The 23,003-nt window shown below is 45.7% G+C and overlaps 6 protein-coding genes across 6 annotated transcripts; 2 read left to right on the top strand and 4 right to left on the bottom strand.

Annotated features, from left to right (window-relative positions):
• Nucleotides 1-389: 389 nt before the first annotated feature.
• Nucleotides 390-3,168, bottom strand: Asppvi_008438 (uncharacterized protein; the record flags this gene model as incomplete). Its single annotated transcript, XM_043304307.1, has 4 exons — nucleotides 390-1,435; nucleotides 1,512-1,653; nucleotides 1,731-3,057; nucleotides 3,107-3,168. The coding sequence occupies 4 exons, from the start codon at nucleotides 3,166-3,168 to the stop codon at nucleotides 390-392; spliced, it is 2,577 nt and encodes an 858-aa protein (XP_043160242.1).
• A 6,728-nt stretch (nucleotides 3,169-9,896) lies between these two features.
• Nucleotides 9,897-11,947, bottom strand: Asppvi_008439 (uncharacterized protein; the record flags this gene model as incomplete). The annotated part of the gene is made up of 2 exons (XM_043304308.1): nucleotides 9,897-11,008; nucleotides 11,065-11,947. 2 exons carry the CDS (start codon nucleotides 11,945-11,947, stop codon nucleotides 9,897-9,899), a joined length of 1,995 nt encoding a protein of 664 aa, XP_043160243.1.
• A 468-nt stretch (nucleotides 11,948-12,415) lies between these two features.
• Nucleotides 12,416-13,914, top strand: Asppvi_008440 (uncharacterized protein; the record flags this gene model as incomplete). Its single annotated transcript, XM_043304309.1, has 3 exons — nucleotides 12,416-12,682; nucleotides 12,738-13,045; nucleotides 13,110-13,914. The coding sequence occupies 3 exons, from the start codon at nucleotides 12,416-12,418 to the stop codon at nucleotides 13,912-13,914; spliced, it is 1,380 nt and encodes a 459-aa protein (XP_043160244.1).
• A 1,174-nt stretch (nucleotides 13,915-15,088) lies between these two features.
• On the bottom strand, nucleotides 15,089-16,030 carry Asppvi_008441 (class I SAM-dependent methyltransferase; the record flags this gene model as incomplete). The annotated part of the gene is made up of 1 exon (XM_043304310.1): nucleotides 15,089-16,030. The coding sequence occupies one exon, from the start codon at nucleotides 16,028-16,030 to the stop codon at nucleotides 15,089-15,091; it is 942 nt and encodes a 313-aa protein (XP_043160245.1).
• A 969-nt stretch (nucleotides 16,031-16,999) lies between these two features.
• Nucleotides 17,000-18,749, top strand: Asppvi_008442 (uncharacterized protein; the record flags this gene model as incomplete). Its single annotated transcript, XM_043304311.1, has 4 exons — nucleotides 17,000-17,056; nucleotides 17,119-17,259; nucleotides 17,309-18,373; nucleotides 18,423-18,749. The coding sequence occupies 4 exons, from the start codon at nucleotides 17,000-17,002 to the stop codon at nucleotides 18,747-18,749; spliced, it is 1,590 nt and encodes a 529-aa protein (XP_043160246.1).
• Nucleotides 18,750-20,971: 2,222 nt separating this feature from the next.
• On the bottom strand, nucleotides 20,972-21,777 carry Asppvi_008443 (uncharacterized protein; the record flags this gene model as incomplete). The annotated part of the gene is made up of 2 exons (XM_043304312.1): nucleotides 20,972-21,621; nucleotides 21,726-21,777. The coding sequence occupies 2 exons, from the start codon at nucleotides 21,775-21,777 to the stop codon at nucleotides 20,972-20,974; spliced, it is 702 nt and encodes a 233-aa protein (XP_043160247.1).
• Between the last annotated feature and the right edge of the window lie 1,226 nt (nucleotides 21,778-23,003).

A 23,003-nucleotide genomic window follows, 5' to 3' on the forward strand; every position in this document is an offset into this window, starting at 1 on the left:
GTATGTTTCTCTCTTTTCCTGTCATTGGGTGTTTTGTGACACGAACGTTCTAGGTAGCCTGAAATCTTATGCACCAGGAGTGTTGACTGTGGACTACTGAACTTTTCACTTCGTAACCTCTGCGGCCATGGAAAAGCGATACACAATGGAGGAGTTTCGCTCTTATGTACCCAAAACTCTGCCATGAAGAAATAAGCAGTGAAAACCTATCAGAAAGAAGTGATTAGGAGGCCATAGGCATGCCATCCAGAGCTCTAGGGGCTTCTGCTTTGAAGGAAAGAAATACCTAGTAGTCCAAGGAGCCCCACGAGGTATTGTGAAATTGGGATTGTGGATACATAATAGATACAAAAGACAATATTGCTCGCGGTAGACCGTAGATCGGCGGTTCAGCTCGCTTCAATCAAACAACTTATTGTTGTCGCGTACAATCGCTGTATATCCCAGGTATGAAAGACTCTCCCCCCAGTCGTGCTGATTAAGCTGTCCCTCCCACGGTACCTCTCCCCGGCAAGCAAGTAAAATCCTTGTTTGAGGATTTTCAGTGGCGCGCCATCACTGGTAATATCCCCAACGCCTTTAAGGTGAGCGGATACCTTGTCCCCAATGCGTATATACATCTGCACAAGCTCATCATCTAGAGGTCGATCGAGATATATCAAACGTGGCTCTGCATCAGATTGATCGGTTGCTGCGCTGTCTTCGTCTGCCAGTAAATGATCTCTGGGAATTTGACCCGACGAAGGTGCATAGTTACCCCTTCCGTCCTGGTGGGTCATATTGCTTTGCACTCTGACTGTTTGTGCGGACAGGCTGTATGCCCAAAGAAGGAGGGTCGCCATATAGATACTGAACGGCTCGATGACGTTATCAGTGCTGAATCGACGAACGTGCCATAGAAGGGCCCCGGCATGGATGACGGACAGCCGGGCCTTGAATTGATCTCGAATTGCCCATTGGAATACCTGACTACGAGCGTGCTCAAATCTTTCTTGGTGAGACGGATTTACAGAAGGCCCACCCTGGGTTCGCAGTAGCGGGTCTTGTGCCAGAGTTTGAAAGTGAACGATCGGAGACAGGAGGATCAGTCTAGCGAGATGCAGGTACAAGATGATGGGCTCTTCGCGGCATGATTCGGCAGCACGACTATTCGCTGTACAGTGCAGGACGTCCAATGAGTCACAGGCAGCGTTGCGCCACTTCACGAAGATGCTGCTTGACGGAGGCCACACCACTTGAGCTGGAGCCGGCAATGGAGCCGTTATTTGCACGCTGTCTGTGGGGCTCCATGATGACAATCGCATGCGGCTCTGGTCGGCGACCTCTGTGGTCCGTCGGTAGATAGCATGGATGAGCAGAGTCTGGCTGAACTGGCTGAGCTGAGGAGGAAGGCGTTTTTCGATATAAATCAGATCGAGCGCATCCAAAAGAGAGACTGTTATCATTTTCAACACGGAGTCAGAGTCACTGGAATCATTCTGCGCGGAGTCAAGCCATGACGGTGTTCCTACTGGAAACGCTTTCAGCAAAATCTATATTTTCAGGCGATGGACGCTCCCAGGCCGCCTCATGGCAGGGCAGCCGGCCTTTAAGGTCTCCCAGCTTCATAAGGTGATTGCAGTTCAACTCATAGGCGACCATGGAATCTAATAGCTACAGTCACCCGTTAGAATATGGATGCGTCCTCCGCAGACAACTGTAACGAGCATTTCGCGAACGATTCCACTCACCCATATCAACATCCCGGTTCTCAGTGACGATTGTTCCATTATCCACTGTTGGATGTCCTTGCAGCCGGTATTCAATCTAGAGACACCTACAGAATCTGGGACTAGGTTAAGAAACGAGCACCACTGCACCAAGTCAGCCCGCTCAAATACTGCACGCTGGGCAATGTATGACGGGCTGCTATGAAGCATACACAACAAATGCAAAACCTTCGCTTGGATCAGTGGCAGAACATCCTCGACTGGGTTCGCCGTATCGAAGATGTTGGTTGCAGGGAGAGTGGTATTCACCCGACGTTGAATTTGATGCAATCGACGGGATAGAATCCGGTCTAGTGCTTGCATCAAAATGTCTTTCCATTGTGAGCCTTCCGAGGAGCGCAAATAAGCAGCTCCTACCCCGCCCACTGCCAGCGAAAGTATCCAATGCGGCTTCTCGTCTACGTAGGCTGTTTTGCTTAAAAAAGGGAAGTTCGGGTGCAGGCGCTCAAAGTATAGAAGCACGCAGAGCCGGATGGCCTGAAGCGAAGGAAAACTTGACGATGCCTGAGTCTCTTCTTCAACGCCTCGGATAATCCTGGCATAGACATCTTCGGCCAACCATTTGCTCAACGATGATCCGGCTCCGTCCATGTTGGCGACAGATCCGATCGATGCGCTCGAGGGAGCCGACATTGTCCCGCTGTCTCTATCCACAGAACTCATGACTTGCCCCTTCCGAAATCTGCTTTGAAATGGGGCTCGCCATGCGATACCGTGCACGTAGTATTTGCTAAATGTGGCTTGAGAACTATGTGACGATTGTTCATCCATTGGCTTTTCTGAAGATTCCGTCGCTGCACGCTCCGGGCAGCTCATCATCTCGGCTGGGGTTTCCATCTGCGCTTGATGGGTAGGTGACTGGCGCACGGGATCCCAACCCAAGGTAGGCTGCGCGCTGAGGAGCGGGGGTAGGCCGGGGGCATCTGGCAGGGCGAAACCCGTTGGGAATATACTGTCGTCCGGGATGCCAGCGAGTTGACTTGCCCATTCCTGGAGGATTCTCTCATCCGGTGAAAGCCAGTTGATTGCCGACAAGGGGCGGTGAGCCAATTCATCGCCTGGAGAGAGCCCAAACATCCCGGGGTCGTATGGGATATCTGAGTCAAGCGGATTTCCAACCCGGGAATCATAAACGGGTGGGTCTCCCAAGGGTTGGGAGTCCTGGGCCCAACCTGCGTTGTTGCTGAGTCTAGCCGCGGGCTCCAGTGAACTTGTTTGCGTTGCCTCAGGCTGCGAGACCTGTGGATCAATCCTCGACCCCGTCTCTGGTTCGGTGTTCTCCTCCCTGCTGGTGCGCTGTTGTCTCGACGCCCGTATTCGACGCACACAAGACAAACCTTTTGACTCGCATCGAGCGCAGGGATCTCCTCTCGTGCAGCGGACCCGACTGGTCGCGCATTGCAGACAGGCTGCGCTCTTCTGCGGGCAATCTGTTATAATCTCCGCTCGCTGCTCAGTGTGAAGCCTAGTGTGACGATTCAGAATGTCCCTGACCGTGACACGGGGTGAGTTAGCGCCGAAGAGTAGCAATTGGCCCCCGAGTGTTACAAGCTGGTACCTACATGCGAGAAAACTCCTTCCCACAGGTATCGCAGGTGAATGGGCGCTCTTGCGTATGAACGCGGAGGTGCCTGGTAAGGTGCTCTCTTCTCGCAAAGCCCCGCCAGCAGAAGTTGCAGGTTAGAGCCGACTCCCTGCGTCTGGCACCCCTGATGCCTTTTTGCCTACCCATGGTCGCATCGTCTCTCATAATGCCGTAGGCCCTTCCGGGGCCACGAAATGCGGGGAAGAAGGATGCAGGATGTTTGTGTTCGTGGGGAGTAGAGGCCGTCTAAAGAAGTCCTGACTTCAGGGCAGTCTCCACAGCGGTGTCACGTGGCCAAAGTGTCTTGTTGAATTAGATTACCGCTTACCGAATGGAGAAATTCGGCCATTCCTTCGATAAACCTTCCAGTATAGGTGATTCGGCCAAGATGATCATGCATACACCAGAAATCTATGGAATTATGATTACAAATTTGATATTACTGATGCAGGAGCATTTCAAATCTGAATACCTTTATTTTCCAGGCTATAAATATGGCCTAGATCGTCATTTATTGAAAAGAATCAGACCTTTATTTGATTTTGATCTCATATAAAAATTCTTAGTCATCCGAAAACATTACTAGCGTAGACGAATTCAAAAGTTATGAGCCCGGCCTGCCCTTAGGAGACGTTTGGGAATTGATTGAGGCTATTCCCCTGGTTTGGCAACTAGATATTGGATTGAGAGATATCTCAGGGAATTGGATGAGATCTCTTACTGGATTGCTTGCCTAATCAGGAAGAATTGAGGCTATATTGATGCTGCTGTCACCCATAGAAGCTAATATGGACTACTATGCTGAACCAATGCCTTCCATATCCACTATGAAGGTCTCCATCTTGCTTAACACACCAGATGATTGGTGGAGATGGAATTCTTACATTCTTGGATTAGTGTAAGCCAATAGAGTATTGGATATCTTGCTGAAGAAGGAACCTTAGCTAGTTAAGCTGATCCATCTAGATGATTTTGATTCTGGATTAACTAATCAGAGAGCTGCTCCAGCCAAATGAGCAGCAGAATTGGAAGATGATTAATCTTGTAGTGATGAGGTGACAATAAATCAAGCTAACTAGCAACTATAAATAAATCAGCAGCCGCAAGTGAAGTAATCAGCTGCCACTAATCTTGATCTGGAAACCTTATGCTAATGTTGAGTGAGCTGCTAGCAGCGCAAACATACTAAATAGAAGGAAGTAGAGAGAGGTCTCACAGCTATCTAGCTAGCCATTAAGCAAATGGTAGTAACTAAGTATCTTTGTTAGTTAACCTGCTAATTAGATACTGAGATTAAGAAGTACTAGAAGTTGAAGAACAAGCTGGAACTGAAGGAGGAAGATTAAATCTTACTTATCATAGATAGATATAACCAACTTATCTTGAAGCCAGCTAATCAGAATGTTGATAGATAGCTAGGCGAATGGGAAGATGTTATTAGTAAGTGTGATTAGCTTAGAATGACTAATTTCACTAGTGAAGTTAGAACCTGAAACTTTCTTAAAGTGTTGAGGCATTTGGATAGTATATATGCTAAGATAAGATTAAATAAGCTAAAGAGGGATAGATTACTAGATGTATTTGATGAGATCTATAATTATTGAAAATGCTAGTAATCCCTAAGCCTAAAGGAATGAAAAGGGGTATTCACTACATTTAAAGGATAATCCTCAGATTAACTAAATTCTGATTTGACTAATCAGAATCATGGAAGTGAACGGCCTAAGTAAGCCTGAGATAACTGCCCTTGCAGAGAAAAGCATCTGTTTAATAGTTGCCCCTATTTAATTAAATTAAAATAGCTGAATGGATGGAAGCTGAATCCAGATATTAAAGCCAAATTCAAACAGCTTAAGTAATTAAATCTGAAACTGTGTCAAGCAATGGAATTAGTGATTAAGTAAGCTAATTAGAAGTAAGATAAGAAGCTAGAATGTATAGTAATGAGCATTATTTACTAAGATCTAATAGTATTCTCCCTAGGTAGTAATACTAATGTATATGAGCTGTGAGATAGTTGGATTGTTGATTTGGGAGCAGATATTAATATCTGTAACTTATGAACTTGGTTTCTTACCTATAAACTAGTGGAAGATGAGTATGTGTGTTTTAGGATGACTGATGTTTAAATCCTTAGCTATGGAAAGGTTGAACTGCAAGCAACTGGAATGAATAGGAACCTCTATATATTAGAACTTAGGAGAGTGGCTTATATACTGGAATGCCATATAAACTTGCTCTTAACCTTTTAAATAATGAATTATAGGTATTATTTGAATTAATGGAAATATGTCCTAGAAGATTAAAATGGAAGACTGATCTACCGCATGGAGATAAGATGTAATCTGGAAGTTGTTAAATATAATCCAATTCTAAATATCTTTACTATGAATAGATATTCTGAGAAACCTCATGAATTAGCTAAAACAAGTGAATGATGGCACTAATGGCTTGCACACCTTAGAGATGAGGCTGTACAGTATTTGGAAGAGGCTATAATTAGTGTAAAGGTGCTCAGCTGTAAGAGATCAGTCTGTGAGATGTGTAGATTAGTGAAGGCTTATAAGCAGATATCCTAGACACCTAGAGAGAAGTTGACTAGGCTATTTGAAATAGTTCACTTTGATCTAATTCTAATGACGATTACTTATAATGGTGATCGATGGATCTGTCACTTTATATATAAATTAATGGGGTGGCATGTAATCTACACCCACTTAGATAAGAATTAGTTGAATAACCTCATTAGGTAATTTATTGAATGGGTTAAAATGTAATTTAGCCTTAAGCCTAAGTAAATGTTCTCAGACTATGAGCCAATGCTTAGAGGTGAATATATATAGGAGATGAGCTATAAGGGAATTGATATCCTTTATTTAATGAGATATGTTGATGAGCAGAAAGGCTTAATTAAATGAGCTGGCTGGATGATAATTAAAATGGCTTGTAGTATGAGAATAGCTGTAAGATTACCTGAGCAGCTATGGCTGTATATCTTCTATGTGGCTATTTACCTTTATAATCATCACCCCTGAAGAGAAATAGAAGAAGATAAGGAAGGGAAGAAGAAATGGACCTGGATTACACCTTATAAGAAGCTCTATGGCAAGAAGCCTTCTCTAGTGAATCTGCGTGTATATGGCTGCAGAGTGTATATTAGGCACTATAAGATTCTGAGGTTAAAGAAGCTGGATTTGCAAGCCTGGGTAGGCTATCTGGTTGGATTCACAGCCTCTAATATATAGAAGATATGGAATCTAGTGAACGGAAAGATTACAGATAAGAGAGATGTGATATTTAATGAAGATATTGTATTTGATCTATTTAATCCATTCCACACAGAAGTAATTAAGATATCTAATCTGCCTGAGTTGCCAGTTGAATTAAATAAGATTCTAGATATCTAAATTAGGCAGGTGGAAGGTATGGAGTATGAGGGGGAGTTGGATAAGGTTAAAGCTTGGGGGGTGAGAATGGTAAATAATAAGGTTAGTGAGGTCCTGAATATGGAAGGTGGTGTTCTGAATAAGGTAAGTGGTTAAGCTGTTGTGCTAGCAGAATTAATGAAAGAGAACCCTGCACCTCCATCTCCTGACTCTATGCCTGAATAATCTAACCAATATAATGACATTCCAATTGAATCTACTGAGAGAGATATTGATTTAACGCCTTGCCCAGCACCTAGATCTTAATATGAGGTCCCTAGAGGCTGGACCGATAGCCTACAGGGAGATATATGACTTAATCTACTTAATTTAATGACTCTGAGATCTCCAACGAAAATTATTGATTCGCCAGAGCCAGAGATGCCTGTATAGCTTACTAACACCTTTCTGGAATCACCAACATAATTAGATTTAGATGCAGACAGAGGAGAAGAGATTAGTAAAGATTCACTGTTAAAACAGCTCTGGAGTGAGGTTAATTGCTTAAGTATTAATCCTAAAAATAATCTAAATAAATCTAATGATGTTGATGAGATCCCTAGACGCCCAAAATATAATATAAGTGCTGATTTTTCTGAGGAGAATATTATTATAGGAAAAAGATAATATCAGGCACCTTGTGGATATGATTTTATAGTTATAACCTGGGTAGATAGATTAAAATAATTCTATTTAGTATTTGCTGTATTTGGATTAGGCCTGCTAGATAAGGCCTCTAAGAAGGGAGTAAACACACCTATGAAATGGCTTTATTAAAATGAAATACCTCCTCCCCTGAATAACTAGAAAGAGATACAATGGTATCTATTAAAAGAACTCTTTTAAGCTGCTACAGAGTTGGAATACAGTACATTAGTAGCTTAAGAGACTTTTAGGAAGGTCAGAATGCCTACTAGTAAGAAGATTATTCTATTAAAATGGGTTTTTATATACAAATTTAATTAAGAAGGCTATTTAATTAAGGCTAAGGCCAGAATCTGTGTATGAGGTGATCTGCAAGAGATGATGTATAAAAATATAGTAGCAGCTACCCTAGCAGTAAGAATGTTTTGAACCTTAATAGCTATTACTGCTATGTTTAATCTAGATATCTAGTAAATTAATACTGTTAATGTGTTTGTTAATAGCAAGCTAGATAAGGAAGTATACACCTGGATGGCAGATGGATTCTCTAAATCTGGTTATGTTTACTAGTTAAAATGAGCTCTTTATGGCCTGTAGAGGTCACCCCACCTCTAGTAGAAGGAGATTTTAAAAGCCCTAGATAAATTTGGCTTGTGAAGAATTGATTCGGACTCCTACCTTTATATAAATGATAAGCTAGTGATCTTAGTATTTATAGATAATATACTAATTCTATACTGCTGTGAAAGCAAGAGGCATGCAGATAATTTAATTTAGAAACTGCAAGGATGCTATAAATTCTATAATCTAGGAGAGGGAGATACCTTCCTAAATATTTAAATCACCAGGGATTGAGTGAAATGGAAGCTTTAGCTGAGTTAATATAGATATATTAAGAAGATTGTAACTAGATATCATCTTAATTTAACTAATAGGAAGCCTCATATGCCTGCAACAAACAATCTATAGCTATATAACAGAAAGGCAACTATTGATGAGATACACCATTACTAATCTAAGATTGGATTGATTCTCTACGCCGCGGTGATCACTCACTTAGATATTGCTAAGATAATATCTGATCTATTAAGATATCTATTGAATCTAGGACCCACCCATTTTAACGCAGCTAATTAGGTGCTCTTATATCTTAATGCTATGAAGGACTATGCATTAGAATTTAGAGGCGATCTAACAGGGAATATCTTTATTATTACTAGTAACACTGCCTACACAGACCAATTAGATTGTAGCAGCAGTGAGGGATATCTTATGAAGCTATTTAATGCTGTGGTTAATTAGTGAGCTGGGAAGCAATGTATGGTTACTACATCTACTACTGAAGCTAAATTGCTAGCTATCTTGGAGGCTATAAAGAATGTATTCTAGTAGAAGTGACTATTCTTAGATATTGGATTTGATCCAGAGCATGAGATATTAATCTTATGTGATAATTAGTAAACTATTAGCTTGCTACAAAGCAAAGAGCCTATCATCTGAACTAAGCTTTGGCATATTGATATACACTAGTACTGGCTCTGGCAAGAGGTCCAATCGGGCTGAATATTAGTCAATTAGATTGAAATGGCTAATATGCCTGCTGACAGCCTCACGAAGAATCTTCCCTGGAATAAGTATATGGAATTCTGCAAGATGGTAGGCCTTGTTGACTAATTAGGAGACAGAGATTAGGAGCTTTAACCTTATTCTAATCTCATAATTCAACTCAATTGATTAATTGGATGGATATGGCTTCAACAGCTATGGAATTGACGCTGGATACAGCTTCGCCTAACGGCTTAGCTGGGGGGGTGTGTTGAATTAGATTACTGCTTACTGAATGGAGAAATTCGGCCATTCCTTTGATAAACCTTCTAGTATAGGTAATTTGGCCAAGATGATTATGCATACACCAGAAATCTATGGAATTATGATTATAAATTTGATATCACTGATGCAGGAGTATTTCAAATCTGAATACCTTCATTTTCCAGGCTATAAATATGGCCTAGATTGTCATTTGTTGAAAAGAATCAGACCTTCATTTGATTTCGATCTCACATAAAAATTCTTAGTCATCCGAAAACATTACTAGCGTAGACGAATTCAAAATGTCTTAAACTATGTTCTTTTCGGAGGCAAAAATCCTTGTGGAGTTACGGGTTCCCCGCATTTTGGGTGCTTTCATCTCGCCCAGCCACCCTGGACCACCGAAGAATTAACCATTGTTCTCGGCAGGATCGATGCTCACGAAGAGCATCGTAGAATCAAAATTGATGTCTAATGTGCTCCGAGAGTATACCTGTCGAGAAATGGCATCCCAAGCTAGATAGGTATCTGTACGATTTGTTACGTAGGAGAGATGGCTGGAGTCCAGTTTGAACACAATCTATTAACTAGTTTGCTGGTAAAACCAGAGTTGGTACCGAGTATCCGGTTTAAGACTGTACATCCACCAGGCCTGCACTTTGCCTAGTCTTTCACAAAAACAGGCATCGTAGCTATGGGGCAGTCAACCTCGATCCATTGGCCACCTTCCCAGACATCGTTCCCCTGGAATGCCTTCCACTTCCTTTCAGCAGGCAGGTGGGGGAGATAGACCGTCATCTTCGCCATGCCAGCGCTAAGCACTGGACAGCACATGAATTGGTGGCCAAACATGTACTGAGTGCCTAGCTCCCAGCATGTTTCGTCTTCCGGAAATTCATAAAAGAGAGTTCGCATCACCGGGGCACCTTTATCCGCAGCCTCTCGCATCAGCTGTCGCGTGTAGGGTCGCAATTCCTCGCKGATATGCATATACTTCTTGCAGATGTCATACACTTCCGGTCCGTACGACCATACCTCATTGTCTGCACCGCTACAACACGTCGCACCTCCCGTCGTGCCCTGTTGAGGCTGCCGGGGCAACCGGTCGCCATGCAAGCGCATAACAGGGCAGAAGGCTCCCCACTGGAACCAGCGCACAAGCAGTTCGCGGAATTCTGGGTCATTGGGATCTCCTCCATGAAAACCACCAATGTCTGTGGTCCACCAAGGAAAACCTGCGATGCCCATGTTAAGTCCAGCGGCTAGCTGATTCCGAAAGCTGCTCCACGAGGAGGCGATGTCGCCACTCCAGACCAGCGCCCCATACTTCTGGCTGCCCGCCCAGGCACATCGCACCAGGTTCACCACATTCTCTTCTCCTTCGCCAGTCAGTCCATCGTAGAAAGCCCGCGCATAGTCTCGTGGATAGATATTTCCAATCGCCAGGTTTGACCCGAGGTGGTACCGGTAGTTGTCAAAATCGTATGCTGTATATTCCGGTTCGGCCTCGTCAAGCCAGAACACTTTGATCCCATATTTAGCGTAGTAGTTGTCCCGAGCCTTTTTCCAAACGTACTGTCTCGCTTTGGGGTTCGTAGCATCAAAGTGGATGGTCTCGCCCTCAAAATCCAGGCCAGTTCGAACGCCTCGGTCCACTCGAATGAGAAGACCATGCTCACGCATCTCCTCAAAATTCTCCGACTTCTTATCCACTGTAGGCCAGATGGAAACCATGAGCTCAATATTCATCTCACGCAGTTCCTGAACCATAGCAGCTAGACGAAAGTCCTGGTTAGCTAGCGTCTCTCATCGCTATCACTCAGACACATACCTGGATCTGGCCAGTAGCCAGGGTCGAACTTCCACTCCCCTTGCTTAGGCCAGTGGAAAAAGTCAATCACAATAAGATCGATCGGTAAGTTCCGGCTCTTGTATTCTCTCGCTACGCCCAGAAGCTCTTCCTGGGTCTGATAGCGCAGCTTACACTGCCAGAAACCAAGGCCATATTCAGGCATCATGGGGACTTTGCCGGTGACGTTTGCATAATGCTCCTCAATTTCTGCGGGTGAATTTCCCGCCACAACCCAGTAGTCCATCGCCTTTGTCGAGTATGCCTCAAAGCTCATTATGTTCCTCCCAAACACCGCGCGCCCAATCGCGGGGTTATTCCATAAAAATCCGTATCCGAGAGACGAAAGAGCAAAGGGACAACTGGCTTGAGAGTTACGATGCGCCAGCTCAAGGTCTATACCCTTCAAATCCAGGAATGGCATCTGGTATTGACCCATGCCGAATATCTTCTCATTCGGGTCAACACTCTCGAACCGTGCCGTTAAGTGATAATCGCCGCCAAGGATGGGCTTAAACTCCCGGGCCTCAATTTCAATGGCGCTGCATTTAGAATCGAGAATATCCCGACGGGTGCGCGTGTACTCCTCAAGTAGAACACGGCCTTGTGAATTCAGGATTGTCAGCTTACCGAATTTGGTAATGACAGCCTGGATCTTGCCGTTGGTAATCTTTGCGGCAGTTGAGGAAATGGAGATTTCGGCATGCATTACGGGAGGAGGCTGCCCCTCGAGCGCCCAGTCTTCAGTTGGCATGGTCGCGCATTTTGTGGCTCTGATCCGCAAGGCATTCGGGCCCCAGGGCTCGATGTAGAGCTGCTCGGCGTCGTACTCGTAGATGAGGCGGCTTGTTTCCTCACGGAACATCTTGAACACGGCGCTCGAATCGAAGGTTTATGTGAGTCTCGATTGACAATCCAGATTTGTATACATAGTATAACCAGTTCTTATCCTGGTTCACATCCCCGCCGGAATGCCAAGTCCCGGCGGAGAGTATCCGCTTATCGGCATAGTGGATTGTTCCCCCCTGAGGGACCAAGGGTTCGGGTTCGTGAAGGCGGGGTCGTCAGGGGGCAACCACAGTTTCGGGTCCGTGAAGGCGGCTCGACAAACATCGTTTTCCTTTTTGGTTTTCAGTTTTGTCTATTTTGGAGGCTTTACTGCAACTGCGTATCAGCTACCCCGCCTCCGCATCGAGGACCTCTTTCTCCATTGGCTCTGGTAGCTCCGCTTTGTTTGGTGTATAAGAGGCCAGTGCATGATAGTCCTTTCAAATAATTTTGTAGACAGAATTTACATTGGACATCGAAATTTGAGAGCCTCCAGATTCCCACCATGTTATTGTCCTTGCTTCCTTGTGTTACTTTATTGCTCGCCAACTCTGGCGCCGCATTCGCGCAAACCGCAACCGTTGACGCTGCCATTAGCCGTGGCACTCCAGCCAATTTAGCTTCTGGCTGGATCTACGGCATCCCAGACCAGCAGGGCCAAATTCCTGACCACTTCTATACCGACGTTGGGTATAGATATGGCCGAGCAGGTGGAGCGCAGCTCGTCAATCCTGGAGAGCGAGGCTGGATATGGGGTCTGAATGAATATAAGGTGTGAATGACTAGCCTTGTCGAAATTCCCGATGTTTGACTAATATGTGCAAAAGAGCCGCTTCCAATCTGCGCTCTCCAATTACCAAACTTCCAGGAAATACGGTGCCCGCTTTCAGCTTCTCCTCCATGACCTCTGGGGAGCAGATGGCACGCAGAACTCAAGCGCTCCATATCCTGGCGACAACGGGAACTGGGCGTTTTATGACGCATTCCTGACCCAAGTCATAGCCGATATCAAATCCAATTCAATGGAGGCGGGTTTGGACATAGATCTGTGGAATGAGCCTGAGGGAATCTACTGGACCAACCGAGGAGTGTCCCAGTGGGTGAACATGTGGGGTCGGGGGTTTCATCGACTTCGGTAAATGACCCTGTTTGCGCGAGATGTAATCCTGTGCTGACTACTGGCATTCCTGCGTCCAAAGGGATGCGTTGGGTCCAGCTGTCCTTCTTGTTGGTCCGTCTCTTGCGTCAGCACCATCAATTGGCAACTCGTGGTGGGATGGTTTCCTGGGATTTATTGGTGCAAACAATTCAATTCCCGACCAATACACCTGGCATCTCGAATGCGGCAGCCGGTGTGACTTGCAGACGAGCAACTCAACCCTAAAATCATTGCTCAGCTCGCACGGCCTACCCAATCGACCTAACAACGTCAACGAATACGGGATTGGTTCAGAACAAGTCCCGAGTGGCGACGCCTGGTACATTAGCCGCTTCGAGCGCTATGATACTCTCGGCTTGCGTGGTAATTGGCTTTCGACTACAGCACTTCACGACTTTCTTGCCGGACTTGTGGGCAAGCCGAATGCTGGAACATCATCGTATAGCGCGACAGCAGGTGGCTACTGGCCGACCGGAGAGTTCCAGGTTTACAAGTACTACCATTTGAACCAAACCGGCATTCGCCTGGGTACCACCGGCTCGGCAGACGGTGGATTTGACGTCTACGCTACCAAGACGGGATCGGTTGTGAAGATCCTATGCGGCAGCAGGGCGAAGACGGGAACATGGGATATTACTGTTACCAACCTGGGGTCTCTGGGGCTTCCATCCTCCGGCAGCATCACAATCACGACATATGAGTTCCCTTGGACCAGCCAATTCGGAGAAGTTGATTCCCCAGTGAACCTTGGTCAAGCGACCCATACATACACCGGCAATTCGGTGACATGGTGGGTGAGCTTCTCTTCATCCAACACGGCATATGCCTTTGAATTCGCCTACTGAAGTACTGGATCTGTACTTGAGCGGTTGGCAGGGTAGCCCGCACTGGCTAGTGGTCGGTCTACTGGTAGGCGTGATGATGGGTAGTAGAGGTCGCACTCCGGTTTGTCAAGGTTGACAGAGAGTTTTGTACCTAGCAGTATTAAGGTTATTGATGTGTTATTCGTCATTCGCCATGTCCATCAACTTGCTGTCGTCAGGCTATCAACTCATTCCATGTACCGATTTGTCCAATTATGTGTTAAATGGCCATACAACATCCCGGTTATCGAACTTGTCCCTACTTGACCATGGCCCGCACAATTGATCAACTATTTAGGTGCCGGTGCCACCAACAGGCCCATCCGAGACATATATAGGTACAATCGAAAGGTAGGCAGCAAGAGCCAAGGAAGCAGCGGTCTGAAACAGTGATCAGACTGGATTTTGTACAGTTTAAACTGTCCTAGACCCTGCATTCCAGCCTTTATGAGGATTACGTCTGGAGCTCTGCCATCTAGTTAATGGATAGAAATAMTCAACTTTAGAGGGATCAAGAAGAATAAGGCCATAAATAGGCTAGGTCCTTGGATTAATCATCACTCTGTGCTTCATGAGAGAATTATGCTCAGTATATGAGAAGACGTTTATTAATCTGCTGAGGCCAAAGCAGCTCCACTCCTTACTACATAGCCAGATAGATCCTAGTTTCCCTAATGTGTTGGATCTCTGGACTTCTTCCCATTATGAGCCATGGGGTAAACTCGATTTTCCCGCTAGATACTTGTGTATCACGCGTTCTACTGCCACAAGCAGGAAATATGAAACAATATAGCTTGGAGGATTGTACAAGAGACACCGTACTTACCACTTATCATGATACGCATACCTGACAGATCGTTGGGAGAAACAAAGCATGTATATAAAAAGTTCAACTGAGGGATGTAACCACTTGCGTCCTATCAGAAACAGCCACCTGCCTGCAATAGCTTCTTGGTTTTAGAGCACCTCTAAATACTCGTATCGGCAGGTGATGAAACTTCATACCATCAATGCTGGAAGCTCTCCTTTACTATCTGTTTAAGAACCCCAATTATATGAAGACCAGATAGTTTTTTTTCGTGATGGATTTCATGTTTTAACCCTTGTATACATGACTGCCATATTGCTCCCACCTCTATATTCTTCCCTGTAGGCATCAAACCTTTCTAAAAACAAAGTAATCCTCATGAGAACTCTTGAATTCTTCCACACACACCAAACCTGCTTCCTGTGCCCATTGCAGCAGCTTATACACCTCCCAAATACGTAGAGATATCTCAATAGCGTTGTTCTCAACCACCCTGTCCTCCAATCCAACCCTCTCAACCACCTGAAAGTTATACTTGTCATACTTCACTCCTTCCTTTACAGTAGAGCTGTGGATAGGAAACTGCCTGTAAACAACTCCCGGGTACAGCTGACTGACAAACTCGTCCGTATCCCGCACCTCCGCCCAGGTATCCTCATTGAGTCTCCATTCACTCAGCGAGCCCCGACATATCAGATCGGATTGAATGGGGATATATGCGCGTCCTGAGCCGGGACGCAGGAGGGTAGCAGCTTCCGCGAAGAAGCGCTGTGGCTCGTTGACACTGGTGAGATGGCTAATGCTTCCTACCGCGAATAATAGCAGATCAATTTGGCCCTGCTTCGAAGACAGAACAGGGAGCGTGGAGAGGCCGGTGGCTTCTCCGACCACCCAGGAGACATGGCTGAATTTTTTAAATGACGGGGTACCGAGGTACACGGCTTGAGCCCGGTCGATCATCGTCTGTTCCTTGTCTACCCCGATGAGCTCGACATCAGAGACATCGAGATCGGAGGCGGCGGCGTCGTCGCTCAGGTTGATGAGTACGCGCCCCGTGCCGGTGCCGACATCGAGGATGGTATAGGGTTCACCTCTATGATGGACTTGCAGGCTCATTTTTAACGTAGAAAAGTAGACATTGGCATCCGATCGGAGGTCGACTGCGTCACCCTTGGATTGCGTCCAGAGATCATAATACTCGGCCAAATACTTGCTGTCGTAGAAGTTGCTTTTGCGTTCCCTGGGGAAGGACGAGGAGAGATTGTCAACTGCGTCTTTACTGATAGTCATGTTGGTCCTGATCGAGAGTTGCTGGAGTGAGGAATAGCAAGCACCAACGCAGGACAAAGCTCATGGAAAATATTCTCCGCCCAAGAACCAAATCGGTGAAAATGATGATCGAAGTTATGCGTTGTACAATCAAGCAAGCTGAGCAAGACCAAAAATTTGGATACCCGAAACGTATGCATTTTATGTGCACTTGATGCATCCGCTGCATTAGGTTTACTACTAATGCAAGCCCATCACATACTTCAGTCTTCAAGTCGCCGTCTGATGAATAGATGCGCCCGAAAAATACGAGATCGGCCGCTATGAAAGTTTAGTATTCAGGTACTCCGCTAAAGCTGAGCATGATCCTTGTATTATTGGTCGCAATGGTAGCTTCAGCTCGGCTCATCCTCGACTAGAACAAACCCTGGGATCGTTCGCGAGATATCTGTCACATCTAGTCAACACGACGCCAGCTCTTCCTTCCACCCCTGTCTATGGTGTTTCCCTTTGAGGCTTTACCCTCTCCAGTCTACGGTAACAAACCCCATTTTTATCCCAATATTGCTTTACATCAAGGGCAGTGGCTTGATCGATATGGTGGAAGTCCATTACAATTATTATGTGCAGCTCACATATCGCGGATGGGAGCACAGCAGTTCCAGGGGATAAGACAAGGAGAGGTGCAGTAGTGTCATGGTCTATTGATGAGATGTCCTCCATGATCAGCTTTCACACTGCATGAAGATAATTTTTATTTGTTGATCGGGCTCCACAGTATTTGTTGATCGGGGACCAGATCAACCCATGTTCGCCTGACGGCAATCAATCAATTCATATGTCCATATCCGTCTGGTATTAACTGCTGCCAGGTTAGCACACCTTAAAGGATCCCGATGTTCTAGATAAAACGTTCGTACGCCAGCGACAGAAAGACTAAATATTCAATCTCACTCACTGCTACCAATCGAACATTTACCATTCACAGAAATGAAGATCTGTCTGATCAATTCCTCATACGAGGGTGTCGACTCTCCTTTTGAGAAGGTACACACTTTCGAATCGATCACCCCTCCGTTTTTAAGCGATGCAGTCTCTGACAATCGTAGTATGACGAATTCCCGGATCCAAATAGGTACATATCCAAAGACCGCCATGAGTTCGTTACTCGATATGTCACCAAGGCCAACGCAAAGGCAGAGATTGATGAAATCTGCAAAGAGAACTTTGACCTCTTTATGAATTACATGGTCAGCGTTCCTTCTTACTCCCAGTAGTTAGGTACTTATTATCCTGCAGTGGGGCATTGAATCCGATGATGTTGCGGGCGTCGAAGCAACCCGCTACCTAGAATCGAAAGGTGTCATCATCCTGACTAATCCCTCTACCTTCCTGGCAAAGAATAAACTTGATCTGCAAAAAGCAGCAAAAAAGTGCGGTCTTCGGGTACCAGGCGACACCCCCGGGAAGTACCCGAAGATCGTCAAGTACGCCGACGGATATGGGTCTCTCAACCTCGACGAGGATTCCATCTGCTATACGGAAGAAGAGGTGATCAAGCGCGTGGCTATGATGCAGAAAGACAACACCACCTTCAGCATTCTGGTCCAGGATTATATCATTGGCAAAGAATGTTCTGCCATCGTGGTTGAGATGGGGCGTGAGGTGGTCGCCTTGACTCCCTTGCAATACGTGTTTCCGGAAAACACGCCCGATAACGAAGCCTTCCTGACGTGGCATAACAAGTTCGAAGCTGTGGACCAAGGCATCATCAAGTATGCCTTTGTCGAGGAAGAGCCGCACAAGGCGAACCTCCAGTCTGCCGCTGTGGAAGCGTTCAAGGCGATCGGCGTCAGCGGCGGTGGTGCTTGGGCTCGTGTTGACATGCGACTGGAAGAAAGTACCGGCCATGCATATGTGATTGAAGTCAATTGTATCCCTGTGGTGTTCTACCCCAAAGGTAATACCTTGGGAGATGACTTGGTTGTAGAGGAGAAGTTCCCCGGTGGCCAGGCAGCCTTCTTTGATATGCTTCTCGCTACCAAACAAATGCAGCTGGGCTGGCACACTGCGCAGAACAACCATATTGCTGCTGTCTATGACAGCTTTGCCCCGGCATATCATGCCGTGTGGGAGAACTCGGAGCTCTGCAACATCCAAAAGTTCTTTTCTGCCAACTATGATCTATCTGGGACAGTTCTAGATGTCGCCTGCGGTACGGGGGCAATGGGACAAGTCCTTCATGAACAAGGTATCCAGGCAGAGGTCTTTGGTATTGATCTGTCTCCGTGCATGTTGGAAGCTCCTAATATCAAGAAGTATTACAAGGAGGTGCGCGTTGGTCCGATGCAGGAGCTGATCATGGTACGTCCTAGTGCAACACAGTTTTAAGATTTATATACTGACTATCTAGGGCGCTGGGGAACACGATCACATTACCTGCTTTGGAGCTCTTCATTTCCTTGACACTGTTCACTTCAATGCCGTTCTGGCCAGGATGTTCATGCTCGCCCGTAAATCCGTCACTTTCGAAGTGGATGACCTCGACGACGCTTACATTCAAGAGATCAAGCGGAAACATGGAGATATGACTTTCAATGCCAATCATGTGCAAGCTGTTGCGGAGTTCGGTATTCCAAAGGGGTGGAAGCGTGTGTATAACGAGCGCCATTTCTTGTATTCGTCCCCTACCACAAAGACGGATGTTTATGGATATGCAATGCGATATGAGAAATTGTGAGCAAGGAAACTCAAATGATTACTGGCTAGAATCATTGATACTAGGCTCAGCAGAGATGGTGGATTTAAACATCAGGATTCCACATTATATGTATAGAAATACTCCACTACATTCTCTTTCTATAACTTATATAATGGAAGAGCTTGGCGGTTTTACGCTGGTACTTAATGCGGAGTAACAATACATTGCTTAGCATTAGATACTGCACAGCGTACCTGATTCTGGTTGGTGCATAAGGGACATTCTAGGGATCTATTCAACTGGAAAACCGCGCTTCCTTACAATCTTGGAGTATTACACGCAGTCCGCTTCATGTAAGGAAGCTCATTCCACTGTTTGTAGGATCACTCGCGTTTAGACACACTGGAGAATAAAGTTAACCTATCCCATAAGCCAGTCCGCCACCTCCACCCCGATTCCTGCCAATAGGCGAAATATCGACACCTTTATCAATAACAGGCATGTTTCTCTGAAAGAAACCTAACCTATCTGTGGCCTTTATTCCCTTACAATGCTCCCATACTTAACCAGGACATACGCAATGTATACCTGGCAGGAAAAAAGATCACCCACTCACAGACATGATACAGCTTAAATCATGCTACAAATGTCTCGAAATTTATGCCATGGAAAGCATAATTACTTTTTTCCACGAAAAAGGGCTCTGGTTACTGCTAATTGCACCTGGCATGGACTATGAAGTTCCTAACATTCCTTATTAACCTCTAACATACAGTTGGCATGTCCTCATCTATTAGTTTTAGTTGGCTGTAAATGTTGCTCACTCCTTCTTTGATATTGAAAACAGCGGTCCTCCCAAATAGACTGAAGTTAGTATGTATAGTTTTACTAAATGCACGTGAACTTTGACCTATCTACACCCAAAAGATGGCTGTAGTACCCGATCACCAATCAAGGACGATGTCATACACTGGATTTGCTGTCCCAAACCTCGTCTTTTCCTAAGCTTTTAGTAGATTATATCGGGCCTAGTTGGATCGAATTAAGTCTGGCTTTAGCCCTTCATAGCCGATATTATAAAAGGTCAGATACTATAAACTAAGGAATAAATATAGCGGGTCGTTAAAGCATGAGGCTATACGGAAATCATGATTACTGATATTCAACCTATTCCTCCATCGGCGCCCCTAGAGGTTCTACGCCGACTAATTACAATCCCTAACCCTGACCCAATCCGCAAATCCATATCCAACCCATGTGGATATGGGTGAACCTGTTCTATATAGACATAGGTTAAACCATTAGGTACATATGACCCAAGACCTCTAAGAACTAATAAGCTTATCTAACCTAATCTAGGCCTATATAGGGATATATATATAAAAAATAAACATTAGCTTTACTAAGGAAAACTAGAGTTATGGTTAATTTTATATTTTAGATAATAGTGATTAGGATAGTGATGGTAAGATACATATCTCCGCACCACTTTTTATCCTAAGCTTAGGGAGCACTCCTAAACCCCCTATATAAGGCTATGGGGTTACTTTCACCAGTTAGGCTGCTCAAGTCTATTGACCCCGACGTCATTATTCCCGGGCAGGGGGAGCCGCTGAAAATTCCGGTCGGACAGCAGTTGACATCGCTCTAAAAGCGCAAGAGAGTTGGTTCAATGAACACTAGGTGAGACCATTGAATACTGTAGCAGCAGTGGGCTCGAGAAAGACAGAAGTGGCCATATAGGAGATTGCTTGTTTCAGCTGGGCTGGGCCACGCAACAATGGAACAATAGCTCGAGCCTTGAAGAATCATCCAGTGCTGTAATCTAGCTCATCGTCTTTCCCCCTCCGTCGATGTCCCTGTCTTTCTTACACTACACTACCTCAATGGATTAGAATGGGCTCTAATTTGTACACTGAGATAGTAACCTCGACTACTAGCAGCAAGCCTGTACTATCCTACATAGATATACTGGATTTGATATTTTGTTCTCGCGGGCTTGGGCTAGTTGAGAAAAGCTACAAGATGGCAGTCAAAGTATACTGTTAAGTACGGTTTTAGACATATTAAAAAAAAAAAAAAAAAAAAAAAAAAAAAAAAAAAAAAAAAAAAAAAAAAAATTATGCAATTGTGATGTCTTCTAGCCCGTGATCTAGGAGAATACATCCAATCCCGGGATAGTCTTTCCATGAATAGTCACTTTCATTGACGATAGGGGATAGTAGTCCTCCACGCGCTGAGCACTTATAACGGGTGTTCAATTACAATCTTTTGAAAGATATCTTTCCGGCGGCACTCTGTTTAATGGCCTGCAGGCCAGCCTCTGCTCCGTTGACGACCTCGAGAGGCGGCATGAAGAATGCCTTCTCGTACTCTCTAGCAGCCCAGAGGACAGTGTGCATCAGCCGCCTCTCCCAGACAGGGCGCGCCTCGTACACAACCGTGTTGCCATTAGGCCCTGGGTTTGGGAACGGAATGTTTCTGCATGCCAGCGCCATGTACCATCGCGGGTTCCCGACGACAGGGACGCAGCACACAAAGCGGGTGCCATTCGATTTAGATGAGGGAATGCACTCCTCGCAAAGCGCTGGCGATGAGTAACCTTCCCTTTGGATGCCAACCGTGTCGAATATATAGCGCAGCGTCTTTCCGTGGGTCTCAAGGATGGCCCTGATACGCTCAACAATGCTGTCGTCAGAGTAGTTGATGCAGTGGTCGGCGCCATACTTGCGCAGCTGTTCATAATTTTGCGGCGACGCAGTAACGATTATAGGCTTCAAGCCAGCCACTTTTGCGAGCTGAATGGCTGCAACGCTGACGGCACTAGCGCCGCCCCATATGAGGATCGGCTCGGTGACATTTAGCACAAAATCGTTGCCGCAGTGGAAGCCCAAGGGTAGGAATGGGATCTCTAGAATGTTGAAGAGTGCGTCAGCGGACGAGCGATTGCTGCAACTGGACGGACACTCTCGATGCTAACACAGGATTTCTGTGTTTTCTGGAATGATCACGTACGGTGCGAAAATTTTGCAGGCCTTGTATTGGCTCCCGAAGAAGGTGAGGCCATTGCCAGAGTCCTTGGCAATAAGAAAGCTGCGATTCTAGGAAATCACGGTATCCTCACTGTTGGGCCTAGTATTGAGGCTACTGTTGCATGGTTCGTGCTTTTTGAGCGATGCTGCCAGATTCAGCTGTTGGCAGACGCAAGTTCGGCCGGAACGGGTATACCGCTGACAACAATCGGCGAGGACGAGGCTCGAATCACATGGGAGGGGGTTGGTACAGCTGGCAATGGGTATTTCCAGGTGCTACCTTTGTATCAAGTTGCTGAGCAAGAATTTGGGGAGAAGACTATACTGGGAAAGGGGATTCAACCGGCATAGTGCATTAAGAAATTGATCAAAGGGTCCAAAGGGCCAAATGCAAGTCTCGCGGAAGGGCGAGATGAGCTAATACACAGATTGCAACCCAAATTGAATGCCTTTTAAGGCTTAAGGCAATAATCTGGCTACGCGTTGAGTGTCACAGTTCGACAGGACACCGGGCTCAGATGCAGTGCGGAAAGCTGTACTGTCACTAGAGGACGAGTAGCGCCCTTGCTCAGCAGTAAAGTCAGCTCTGAGTATGTAATGTAATGTAAATAATCTATTGACACCAGTTCAACTCGGTGGCCCATAAATCATTGATTTATTCTAGCCGAATCTCATGATAATTGTTTCGGACTAATATCCTTCACCCACGTCATGAGTCATAGGAGGCCAACAGACCAGCCCTTACCATGAGATGGCGTCGGGCATCGTGGTCATCGTACGAGAATAAAGAATGTCTCCGAACAATCACCATACAAAGTTCCAACTTCGCATTCTTTCTTCAGTGCCTAGCGGCTCCATCCGCAATGATCCGCCGTTTGCATTGAACTGCTGGACTCAACGTGAAAATAAAGGACGTGTGCTACTGCCGTAGTTTAAATGATCATAAGTGAGATCTTCATCTTGTCGCGCCGCAAGGATTCGAACGCGGAGGACAGGGCCTTGCAGGCAGATGTAGTAATTACTGTGCCAGTGAGTTAGCTATATTTACTGTCCGATGGCGGAGAAGGTCGACGTGAAAGAGCGCTTGATTGGCGACCCAGCGGTGTGATAAAAGCGTGTCGGCTCTTTTGTCCGCGATAATTGCGAGACGGTTGACCCACGCGACCTTAATTAGGGTCTGAGTTGACGGCCCATTAGTTCATTCCATGAAGCCAGCCATGTGCTCCTTGTCCTTGTCCGTTACAGGAAAGGTCAGCAAGAA

Source organism: Aspergillus pseudoviridinutans (genome assembly GCF_018340605.1).
Source record: "Aspergillus pseudoviridinutans IFM 55266 DNA, scaffold_5, whole genome shotgun sequence".
Classification (NCBI taxonomy): domain Eukaryota; kingdom Fungi; phylum Ascomycota; class Eurotiomycetes; order Eurotiales; family Aspergillaceae; genus Aspergillus; species Aspergillus pseudoviridinutans.